This window comes from Pomacea canaliculata, linkage group LG12 (assembly GCF_003073045.1).
Source record: "Pomacea canaliculata isolate SZHN2017 linkage group LG12, ASM307304v1, whole genome shotgun sequence".
Taxonomy (NCBI): Eukaryota; Metazoa; Mollusca; class Gastropoda; order Architaenioglossa; family Ampullariidae; genus Pomacea; species Pomacea canaliculata.
The window spans coordinates 22,026,896-22,039,290 of record NC_037601.1 but is presented as its reverse complement, the minus strand read 5'-3'; the positions used below and the strand labels follow the sequence as shown (position 1 = coordinate 22,039,290).

General features: G+C 39.3%; 2 protein-coding genes across 2 annotated transcripts; both read left to right on the top strand.

The window, feature by feature from the left end:
• Positions 1 to 1,688: 1,688 nt before the first annotated feature.
• LOC112577388 lies at positions 1,689 to 3,798 on the top strand. Its single transcript, XM_025260453.1, has 2 exons — positions 1,689 to 2,025; positions 2,959 to 3,798. The coding sequence occupies exons 1-2, from the start codon at positions 1,859 to 1,861 to the stop codon at positions 3,149 to 3,151; spliced, it is 360 nt and encodes a 119-aa protein (XP_025116238.1). The 5' UTR covers positions 1,689 to 1,858; the 3' UTR covers positions 3,152 to 3,798.
• A 4,560-nt stretch (positions 3,799 to 8,358) lies between these two features.
• On the top strand, positions 8,359 to 11,327 carry LOC112553180. Its single transcript, XM_025220234.1, has 2 exons — positions 8,359 to 9,507; positions 10,473 to 11,327. The coding sequence occupies exons 1-2, from the start codon at positions 8,429 to 8,431 to the stop codon at positions 10,882 to 10,884; spliced, it is 1,491 nt and encodes a 496-aa protein (XP_025076019.1). The 5' UTR covers positions 8,359 to 8,428; the 3' UTR covers positions 10,885 to 11,327.
• Positions 11,328 to 12,395: the final 1,068 nt, after the last annotated feature.

Genomic DNA, 12,395 nt, shown 5'->3' with positions numbered 1-12,395 from the left:
CAATCACACCATTAAAAAAGTAGGCACTGTCTTATTTCCACACGCAAACTGATAAGATGCGTCAAAAGAAAGAATAACAAAAAACATTTTTCTAATAATTGGTATTTCTGAAGAAAAAAGTTATTTATTTTAATTCTTTAAAAAGACACTACCGTATACAACTGAAATAATTTTGAATACTTTCCCAACCTCCTATAATTAATACCTGTCACGCTGAGGTTTGTGAACTATTAAGCAGTCGCGAGAAAAATATTTTTCTTTTTAAAAAATCATAAAGATTTTTTTCCTTTAAAGAAATAGTCTTTTATTACTTTTTGCGCTTTTAATATTCAACTGACTGAAAGTTTGTTTTGCTCCGATTTAAACCATTACACAAATGTAAAAAAAAGTCACCAAACCACACTAAAGTCGAAAACTTCTAAGAGAACTGCGCTGCACGCGTATTGTAATTACTTACTAATTACTTACATTCGCTAGTCTGTATTTTGATGGGAAAGGTATAAAACAGGAACTCTTAACCAGTCTCCTGTAGGACTGCTCATTTGGTTGAGCTGCGTGTAAGGTCGTCTGACAAAAAAAAAAAAATAATGCTTTAAACTGAAAGGGAGCTTGTCAGATGTTCATCTCCTGCGCCATCTGGTTGTGTTGGTAGTTCTCAACTCATCGCTTCTCTTGACAATTGTATCTGCACGAGACAGATAAGTCGATGAAAACAGCTTGTTTTTTCCTTTGATCAACTCCGACTTATTCCAGTTTTGAAGGTTAATCCTTAAGCAAAGTTAAAAGATTTAATGAGATACCCGATCACGGACAGAAAATAGTATCTCTACCGAATGTACTCAAGAGAACATCAGCTTGGTTATGACAACAGCCAAAACTGAAAGTCAGTAGCAGGTTTATGCTAGATAAAAGTTCTAAAAATAATACTATATGTACAAAAGAAACTTTAAAGAGGCCTGGTCATTTTGAGTTCAACATCAACTAAAACTCTGAGATATGAGTTTCGTAAGAACTGGAAAAATGAATGCCACTCCTCTTGCCCGTTCTTGGAGTCTGATTGGAGTCAGTGAATATCTTACATCTCAAACCATAGTCGAGTATATACGACTGGTATTGCATCTAGTTGTTCTCCCCTTGAACTCCATCAACGTCTACGTCTACACCCGCAAGGGCACGCGGATGCCTACGTCACCATATCACGTGACCATGGGCTTGCTGCAGATCATCTACATCTTGGCCGCCCTTGTCAGCCCTGTAGGGAGGCTGGCGAACATGTGGACCAGTTCCTGTTACTTCTGTGCTCTGTATAGTACAATCATAGGTCACTGCATCATGCTCACCAGTACTCGCGCCATGTACGGAGTGGTTTGTCTCGTGTCGTTCGAGAGGCTTCTGGCCATCGCCTTCCCCTTGCAGTCCAAACAATTTCGTTTTACGAAACATCCAGTCAAGTCAATTGTTTTTATTTTGTCGTTAGTGTCTCTGTCACATACATATATTGCTTTAAGATACGAGATTTATATAGCATCCACAGGTCAGGTGAATAATGATAGTTTTCTTTCAGTTTCCTGTGGATCGTCCACAGACCCACCTAAGCTAAGCACACCTGCGTATTGGTTAGGTAATGTAACTCAAGACAACCCCAACCTCGCAGGTAACTCCGCTGTGGAGTCTTTCTAGTACCAGAAGCAAAACCGACTCTTACTAACTACAGACCGCTAAGTTTTCTCACCAGTCACGTGTTTCACCTGACGCAAACGTCACTTCCTGTCGCCTCGTCTCCGTGTCCAACATCAAATACTTCGACTGCGGCCCCCAGCGTGCTGTGTGGGCGTCGCGCTTTAGCAGCGTGTACCAGATGAACCCTGACTTCTTTGTCACGTGGACGGTGGTCGCCGGCGTGGTGTGGGTGTACTCTGTCTTGGCGGTGGAGCTGTTGATTAGTGTCCTGCTTGCCGTCACCCTGCTACGTCACAGCCGCCGACGCAAAGACATCACCACCAGCGACGGCGACAAGCGAGACAGGTGATTTGGCGTTGTCTGATTTTGCTTTTCAAACTGCACACGATTCACTCCAGTGCCTTTATCCCTCCGCTCAACGTAGTACCCCGATGGTCGTAGTTATGAACCGAGAGTAAGTCGTTTCCCCAGGGCAAAATGGGAAACTCAAGGAGAAGAGTCTCGTTTCCGAAGTTATCAAGCGGTGTCCAGTCGCAGCGGACACCCTGTGTTTCTTTGCTCTAGGACATCTTTGTCACAGCTTTATAACTACGGTTCGTGGCCAAACGTCTGAGGGGTTTGAACACAGCTTTCTAACTTCCATTATTTTCCTGTAGCTGTCCTCACTTACCCTCACTTCATAACTACGGCCCAGGAAGATCAGCTTACCTACCAACATTTCAAACGTACTTTTCTTGTGAGTTCTCAGGACTCAGCTTTTCTTTTTATTATCAATAAAAGGAATAAAAATTTTTCCACCGTCTACAACTGTCTCGTCTGTCACTGAGTAATATATTGTCACAAAAGGTAAAGTAAGATGTCTTTATCTCTTCTGCTAATCATGCTACTGCCCTCGTTATAATCATGTTACAAGCGGATATAGCTGTAATTAGGAAAATTTTTAGAATAAGAAATTTAAGGTGGTAATTTAAACTTTCTCTTCTGTTTAGCACAGTCTCTCTCATTTAGAAACTTGTAGACTGGTGTTTAAACTGGATTCCAGCAATGAACGGCAATAAGTGTATTCTATCGCGTCCAGCCTGGTATAACCAGCTTCTCAAATACTTTGACAGAATTTATAAAATTCTATGGAAATTCTATAAAAGTGAAAATAAAATGAGTTTCATCTTACTGTATCGAAAAAATGCTAGAGGATATTTCAGATTATTTAAATGATTGATTATAAATTTTTAACGAGCTTTGAAGCTATTTCAATATCTTGCGCAAATGTATATTCAGACAGGTTCGGCAGACGACCAAAACGGTTCTGGTGTCCAGTCTTCTCTTTCTATTCCTTAATCTCCTTCAAGTTACCAACTCCATTGCCGATTCTTTGGTTCCTACTTATAACAGCTTGCCAGGACTGCGCTACACCTACCTGTTCGTCCACAACATGGGGACAGCTGTCCTTCAGCTTGAGTCTGTGTTCTGACCTCCTCACCTTCTTCATCCTCAGCTCCACACATCGCATGGCCTTCCGGAAGCTGATTAGCAGCATGTGTGCAGCCTCGGCAAACAGGATGCTAAGAAGAAAGAAAGTTTGACAGGACGCAGTGAGACATATACACAAAGCCAGGTACTCTCCTCGGTTATTCAAGAAAGTCTGAGTCTTTGAAATGCTTTAACAAAAACAAAACCAAAAAATGACATCTGTAAATTTTGCAGCTGATTAAAGTTTCGTCAAGGCAGTCATTATTTTACACTTTGGAATCGAGCTTTATGTTATAAGCATCTTCTTGATATAACAATTCGTGAGATGTTTAATCTAAAAATACGCTTAATTTTTATAATAAATGCCTAATAATATACCAAAACTTACTCCAGGTGTTGTTTCGGCATCCGTAGGTAGACTGTGCCTTTTGCTTCTGTAGCATTTACTTGCGAGAAGAATACATTTGTTTTGTTGGCAGCTGAACTAGAAATAATTCTCGTTCCATCCACTAAAAGGACTTAAATTTCCGGTTAATTTTTTATTTGTCTGTCACTAGTGTTTCAAAATCTTTTCCAAGGAACATTGCTCAAAATACAGAATAAAGAAGAGAAATGTAACAATCTTCATGACAAGATCTCATAGAAATCAGCCTGCTTCTGGAAGTTCGTGAGTTTTACAGAGATAGGCAACTAATAAATCTTTAGTTTAATTCTATTTAATGTATTCCCTTTGGTGCTGATTACTTCCCTACAAGAATACTATTAGAAGAGATAAATACTTTAGTACAGGAATAATCTTGAAAAATACCAAAGAATGAAATTTATAATAATAATTATTGTTTTTAATAGTTCCGAGACCATGAACCATTGTAATCTTTCTCTTTTTCACGAACTATTGAACTGCGACTTTTTCTCGACTTGCCCAGAATGTGTTCACCAAAACTTCAAAGAAACAATCCTAAACATCTTGTATCTTTTACTGCTTTAATTAATTGTCACAGACGCTCACACTCACGTAGTCGCCTCGACATTTGCGCATTCTTTTCTTCGGTTGTAAGCAGGCCATGTATATATTTAATTCTATTTCTAAAAATATGGTACAGTACTTACAAAAATGCAATTCGAAATTCACTAATTATTCAGGAACTAAAATTATCAAACATTCAAATAGAAAGTTTTATTTTCTCAGTTTGATTGTCAACAGAAGAATACTAGCTTTTAGAGGGGGTCCGATGTTAAAAAAAAGCCTCTTGGGGACGAGCGACCAAAACCCTCCTGGGCCAACATCTCCAGCAGAATACCCGGCATCTGCCAGTCCATCCCACCCTGCCATTAGCCAGGACCAAACACATCTCCCAGCCCATCATTCCTGACCGCATACTCCATGGTCCATCTCCCGGTCCCAGACTGCGCCTATTGACAGTTACCAAAACAAAAATAAATTACTAACACAAATTTATACAAAAATACACGAAAAATTCAACATGAACAAAAATTCGAAGTGCACAAAATGATTTCGTATCATTCTAGGAAGAACGCAGCCTCCGCTCCCCTACAAGTAGTCTCTTGGCAGTTCGCTGTGTCTCCCTGGGAAGTAATCAATCTCAGGCCGGCATCGTCTGATTATATTGTTTTCACCCTTTCTATCCCAGGTACCTACAAAATATTTATTGCTCCAGCACTCGCGCTGTGCAGACTCGCTAACCTCATGTCACCTTTCTGTGACAGTAAGAACCAATGCAAATACTTCCTACACTCCTGATGTGTTATTGTCTACACCAGCATGTCCTGGTGCATGTGTTTACATGAAAATACCTCAGTATAATCTTGCCAGTAGAACTTCTATCTGTGGAAATTCCTTGCACAATAAATGTATTTCTTGAAATATATATTTGTATTGCTCTCCACATTTTCGGTGTTCGGAGTGCATCCTGCAGTTTTAAGAAGTTTAGTTAATGAATAGGATAAATTTCCAGAGTATACTCTTGCACAATATATTTCCCAGTTTCTCGGTATCCGATGATTCCCAAACTAACAATTTCCCTTATTCCATGAGAAAAATTGAATAACTTTTTCTCAGCACAAAAAGATGAAGATTGTGATTATTAAACAAACCTCTATTTTAGAAAAACTAATTAATTAAAGGAAACATTGAAGTAAGCAGGTCTTTCATTTTTCGTGAATGTAGAGCAAGATTCGTTGTTAGTCTTTTGCCAACATAAGCCGTTGAAGCTTCTCTCGGTATTTATTAATTTTCATTTATTTAATATATGGGTTATAAACTTTGGTTTGTATCGATGCCTTGGTTTGACTTAAAGTGATTGTTGTCATTAATATTTAAATAATTCAGACGGTTAAATAACAGGTCTCTTACCCTCGGCTTAACCATACCAGATCGAGTTCATCTTGCTGTAGAGATGCCAACAAGGCGAAGCGAAGAGTTTATTCAGGTACAAAATTAATAATAATTACAATCTCGTTTTGATAAGCCTGAGGCTGAAGCTGAATGTAAAGCTTCGCACACACACACACAATCCTCGAATTCACTTCGATGTCGACAGGCTGCGAGCCCGTCGTGTGGCTGACATTATGAGGCGCAGGTTGGAGGCAAATACACCGCGTGAAGAGATAGTGAAAGAACCTGTCACCCTGTATCGGAAAATTTTATAAAATAACAATGGCCTTAGGAATAGATGCAATCCCTGGCCATACTCCTCTCAAAGAAAGGTGTTCTTAAACAACCAAAGGAGTAATCTGTTTCTCACAATAGAAGGCGTTCGCCCGAGTCTACCTGTGTCCCTAGTGCTGTTCAACATTTACCTGGATTGCTCAGGCGCCATACACTTCAGGACTATCACACCTCTGTGTCAGTCAGAGGTAAGAGCTCTGGATTCCATGTTTTGAGATGGCATCGATCTGATGGCGGGAAGGAACAGCCAGTTAACAAGAGTTTGCCTACAAGCGTTCACAGTATGAATGTCACCGAGGAGAAGACCAAAGTCAAGGCGAACGCCACCCGATCTACCCGAGCTGAGTCTTCACGTTGCCCATTGGGTCCTGCAAGAAGTGAAAGGTGGTCGCCGCTGGGTCAAAGGAAAAGAAAAATTGGCTTATAAATATGAAGAATTAGACTGACCGTCCTGTTAGAGACTTCTCAGGGCGGCACAAGACCAGCCCCAGATGGCGAGCCTTCCTGTCCCGTCCCCGAGGAGTGGTGCTTGCTCCGGGTCCGGCCACCACGTAATGAAAGAAGAAAGTAGAAGCCAGCGGAATGATCCGTCCGTCTGGGTAGTAACCAGTCTCTGGCTTCTTGTCTCAGCATTTGTGACGGCCCAACAGTTATTGTGTTCGTGATCCTTCTGTCATTAAACATGTGAAAACACTGAATGTTTAGTTATGTCTATTTTCAACTTCTAACTTGTGCTCTTTGAAAATCAAATTAGGTAAAGATTTCACATTGTTTATTTGGACGGCTGAGTCATTTTTAATTAATGATTTATTTCAATAACACACACATGTATATATATATATTCTGAGAGAGAAAGAGAGAGTGCAGCATGTCATCACTCATACATGTGCCATGCATTATGCTCTTAAGTTAATATGTCCTTCTGTAAAATGCAAAAAAAGAAATCATGATGAAAACAGAGAAAGTGTATTATCATCGACTAAATTAATTGCCCTAGAACAAATTTACTTGCTGAAAATCCGGCAAATAACCTACGACTGTCTATATTTGTAATGCAACACCTACAGACACACCGGAGCAAATAAAAGTATTTCTTACAAAATACAACTTTATCAATAGGCTAGGTGAAAGTAAACAATCAATAGAAAAATAAAGGAGATACACAATACATCTTAAGTCATCTTTTCTATATCAAGTTTAATTCGTTGGCTGAAAGACATTTACTTGGAAGTAATGAGATCTGATCTGGTGATCTGTGATACTGTCTGCTCCGTATCCCCAACTACCTAGCAAAGTTCACTACTTACCTTCTAAAGATACAAACAAACTTCACTAATCGTTCTAGTTCATCGACATCCTCGGACATTTCTCCGCCATCATCTTTATTTTCATTCAGTTAAAATTAAAAGTTTCATAAAATGATTATTATTGACTCCTGAACAAAGCAGCTCGCACCGAAGCCTTAAATCCCTGGAAATCATTTGTTGATGTGGTGTCTGGCAGCTCACCTGTCAGTCTTCAACTCGTCTGTTTGTCGGCCAAGTCGGCAGGTAGTCCTTGGAGTCATCTTATATTTGATCGAGACACTCCAGGGTTTCAGAGGTAATTTGTGCCGGTTTTTTTCTTGAAGAAAATTGACAAGAGGGGTGTTGCTAAATGCAGAGCACATAGTAATTATCTATTTTTTTCTCAAATAAACGACCACTGATGTTTTTTCACAACTATTTTCCCTTATTATAACATTTTATTCAAGCAGCGATCACACATTTAATGCCTGTAGTATACTTTCCCCAATGTACTAATTGAGTTCATAATTCAACTGTCAATTCCACAGAGTACAGGTAAACAAATTTATTCTCTTGCACACGAATATTACAGAAATTAAAACAATAATATAAAAGAATAAAATAGTTTTTATTTTAAATGCATCTGAATTAAAAGATAAAGAAAAATTGAAGAGTGTAAATTTTTTATCTAAAATTATAAGCGCAAAAATTTTTAATACTTTTAAGTGGAAAAGTCCCACATTTTTATGATGTTAATTTTTTATTCCCTAATTAATAGGTATTTACATTTTCGTGTAGCCGAATGTGATGATGGTTATAAAAAGGTTTAAGAATCTGTGTTTTACGCTGTTCTCGAAATTGCTTGACTTTTCTTTCACATCTTTTGTATGTATGAACCTAGGAAAAGGCCAGTGCAATAGTATTGTTGTGAATTTAAGGAAGTCTGTAGGAAAACCAGTAAATCTTTTGATTCATTGAATGCTTGAATACTGATCTCAATATTGCTTTGTCTTGTAAACGGTACCTGTTGATTTAAAGACTGATTAGAAAATAAAACTATATCTCCGTCGTAATAGTAACAAGTCTTTTCTTTCCCAAACTATAGGTTCTTCAAATTTCAGTATTTCGTCAATTATTTGTCTTTTCATTCTCCCGATCATGAAAGATGAATATCTCAGAGGTATTTCATCAAAGCAATAATATAACATGTCGCGAGTGTGGTACTAAAACGACAGTTTATGTCTAGCAACTCTAAAAACCAAGAACAACTAATTATATAAACATTCAACATAAATCTGTAAACATGTCAGCCTTTACAATGACACCAAGTAACGAGTGGTACACAGCAGCTACAACAAAGGCGGTGTTGACCAATGGGTCTGTTCCAGAGGTTAGTCTGGGTTTATTTGGCCCCACGGGTTACCAGACGATTCAAGACATTGTAGATCGGTTGAGACTAGGGCTACACCTGACTGCTCTGCCCATGAACATCTTAAACATTTTTGTCTACATGCAGAGGAACATGCGCAGTTCTACCTCTACCTACCATCTGGCCATGAGTCTTTCTCAGATCGCGTACATCCTCGTAAACCTCGTGGTTCCCATAGGAACGATGGCTAACTTGTGGACAAACACTTGTTACTTCTGTGTTGTTTACAACTCGATATTCAGCCACTTCCTCGCCATCAGTACCAATCGTGCGATGTATGGAATCATTTGTCTTGTAGCTACCGAGAGGTTTTTAGCAATAGCGTTTCCTTTAAAATCCAAGTTGTTCCGTGTTTGCAAAACACCTGTAATCTCTGTTCTCGTTCTTTACTCACTTGTGGTGGTGTCCCATGTCTATCTGGCTTTAAGATATGAGGTCTATGAATCGAATCTCGGGGTGGGTACAAATATCAGTATATCCCCTGTTTACTGTGATGTCACCTCCGATCCAGTTAATACGTCCGTTGATACTGTCTTCGGCATCGCAAGACAAAAGAATGGAGGAACTTCGCAAGAAACCCCATGGAGTCTGTCTGACGGTGTCACGGATGCAAGTAGTTTTCTCCCCTTATCAGAGTCGCCCAGGTATGTTAGTATTGATACGAAGTATCTGCCCCAGAGGTCCGTGTCTGCCCCCCTGTCCCCATGTTCTACTGTCAGAGCTGAGACCGTTACCTCAAGAACAGGTGAGACTGTTTGGTCCTCGCGATACACCAGCACGTACCTGGCCAACCCCAGTGTCTTTGCGATGTGGTCAGTGATGGCGGGTGTGGTGTGGGTGTACATCGCAGTGCTGCTGGGGCTGCTGACAGACATCCTGCTTGTCGCCATCCTCCTGCGTCACAGCCGCCAGCGTAGCGCCATCACCACCAGCGACAGCGACAAGCGAGACAGGTCAGAACTAAGCGGTTTCATAAATGTGTTTTCCTTGTAGGCTCACCAACTGTTTTTGCTTTTGCTGATTTGAAAACAAGGCCACGTGTTCGATGTACTGTTTTCAAACAGTATTACGCTAATCATAACCATTAGTCTATCGTAGATAAAAAAATGCCTGCCGACACTGGCACCGAGGTCAGCAAGTCAAAGAGGTTGCAGAAACTGAAGACTTTGTGATACTCCTAAGCGATGGTTAGGTTTAGGGTTAGTTAGATGTTTGTCAGATTTTGATATTTCCGATTCTATTCTGTCTTCTGATAAATCAGTGTATCATATGGTCGAAATCTTGTGCTCTATCATCTGTATATCTTCCCTATGCTGGAAATTTTTTTAGCAATATTTATGCTATTATGTTAATATGTTGTTGATTCCGCATCGCAATCAGACAAACACACATAATGAAATTTCTGCATTTGTCTGAGCTCTCTGGAGCATGTCAGGAAGATCAACGAACAGAGAGTTAGTCGAGCCAAGAGCATACAAATACCATAAAGGGCTTGATGGAAGCAAAACATAGATGTCTAATGCGGCCAATCATATGTAGTACAAGAAAAATGGACTTGCAGACATGATTCTTAAAGTTGGTGATGTGTCGAAAGTTACTATAATGTTCCTAATATACAAATTCCTGGCAACCAAATGGTTTCCATTGTTTGACAGATGGGTTATGGCTTAGCCACAGTAGTGTGTATTTACCCGAGCAATATCACTACAAATTGTTGGTACATTTTTTTCTATTATTGACAACAGCTCTGTCTTTAACAAAGCTAGAATAATACAGAATACGGAAGGCGGAATGGTATATTGCATATTCGTTTTAAATAAAAGGATATTAACACTATAAATATAACTAACTCATATCTCTAACAGTATTGCTGTTCATCATACATTTTATAGCATCCTTAAATTACTTGGATGTTCAGACAGGTCCGGCAGACGACACTGACGGTTCTGACCTCCAGTCTAGTCTTCGTGGTCCTCAGTCTGCTTCCTGTCAGCAATGCACTGGCCAACTCTCTGGTTCCCTCCTACGGATACACCTCCAACCTTCGCTACACCTTCATGTCCGTCCACGCCCTGGGCCAGCTGTCCTTCAGCATCAGTCTGTGTACTGACCTCCTCACCTTCCTCGTCCTCAGCTCCTCTTATCGTACAACACTCGTAAAGATGATTGCTCGCGTATTCCAACATCACAAAGGAAAGGAATCTCAATCAAAACACAGTAAAGGGTACCTTATGGAAAGTAGGAGCATGGGTACCGAGATCCAAACACTCTCCGGGTTTACTCAAGCGACAATGAGCATGTCACTGTCTCTCTCCCCCACAAAAGACTAAATGAAAATTAATATTTTATTGCGCGACAAAGCAGCGAGCTCCTCTATCTTATTATCACTATTAGGTTAGCCAATGCGCCTGCCAATTTTTTTAATTTATTATTTTAATTATATCAGAACGGCTTTGAAATGTTTATTAAATGTTAGAAACCACTCGATGACAATCATTTAGATGAACCTTTTTCATAAAAGTGCCGCCAAAGGTATTAACCTGTACGTTTGACCAATCACGTGAGTGTCATGCAATGCAGGGATAAATAAAGATATTAAGACTCGTGTTTGGAAAAACTTCATCAGTCTCTAGATTATATGTGACTATATATATAATCTTAAAAAAATTACCCTGCATAGTGATAATTGCATGACTTTTAAGAGCGGTTTACGTATTATTACATAAAGAAAATATCTGCTTCACCATGTGTACGGACAGTCTAATGACCTCGCAGCACCAGGAGGACCTGTGTTCGAGCCACAGTGTTACTAGCTGCATATTGCCAATAAATATGAATGTTATATTGCGATATTTTCCGCAAAAGCTTATTTACTCATCAATTTCTGTTGTCTCCCGAGTTTAACACCTAATTAAGGGGCGCCATTAGCCGCCTGCTCATTGCCAACCCTTCCTGAAGCAAATAACGACCTGGTCTATGTAAACATACTACGCTCACACGATTATAATGACTTAGAAAGTGCAGTCTGATAATTGAAATAAATGATGAGAGTGAGAGAAGGAAGTAGAATTAAAATAAAATTAAAGCTACGATGGTAGCGACATGAGGTTGAGACCTACAGCGCGTTTTGTATTTACCAAGGACTGCTGGATACCGCCTTCACTGGCATGGCTACCTCACTGAAAATGTCGAAAATTTTTGGTATGAAAGCTTGTTCCTTTTCTGACATCTCTGACATCATTCGCAAAAATAATAATTGCTTTAGAATGCTTGTGTCGCACAACAAGTTCCGTTTAATGAAAGGACAAAGAAGAGTTTTGCTCTTCCTTGTGGAAATGAAAAACGTTTTATTTTTTCTATTCGCAATGTTGTCTAGTTTTCTTTAAGTCCGAAAAATGTTGTGAACTAGCTGTATGCCTTTAAATTGTTTTTGTTCTAAATATTGACTTAGGTATATTTGTCGTAAGACATACGCAATTCAGACCCACCGCAATTTTATAATTTATTTTGCAGACAAATGGTATTGATAACATATTTTTAACAGCCATACAAAGAACAAAGACAAATTACAAGAAAGGACAGTTGTTCGTCCTGACTGTCTAACACAGCAGTCTATCCGTGGAAACAGAACAATTTGTTATGGTTTTTCTGTGTAGCATCTCACTCAGGCATACTCTAATGCAACATTTATCCGTAAGTCCGTGGAAAAAACAGATATTGCTAAGTTTTTCTATAGAAAGAGAGAATATACTTTTAATGACGTGCATCTTTTATATCCTGTATATTTATATATTATTGCTGGTACGAGCACTATCTTGAATTGTTCCTGGGGATCAATAAA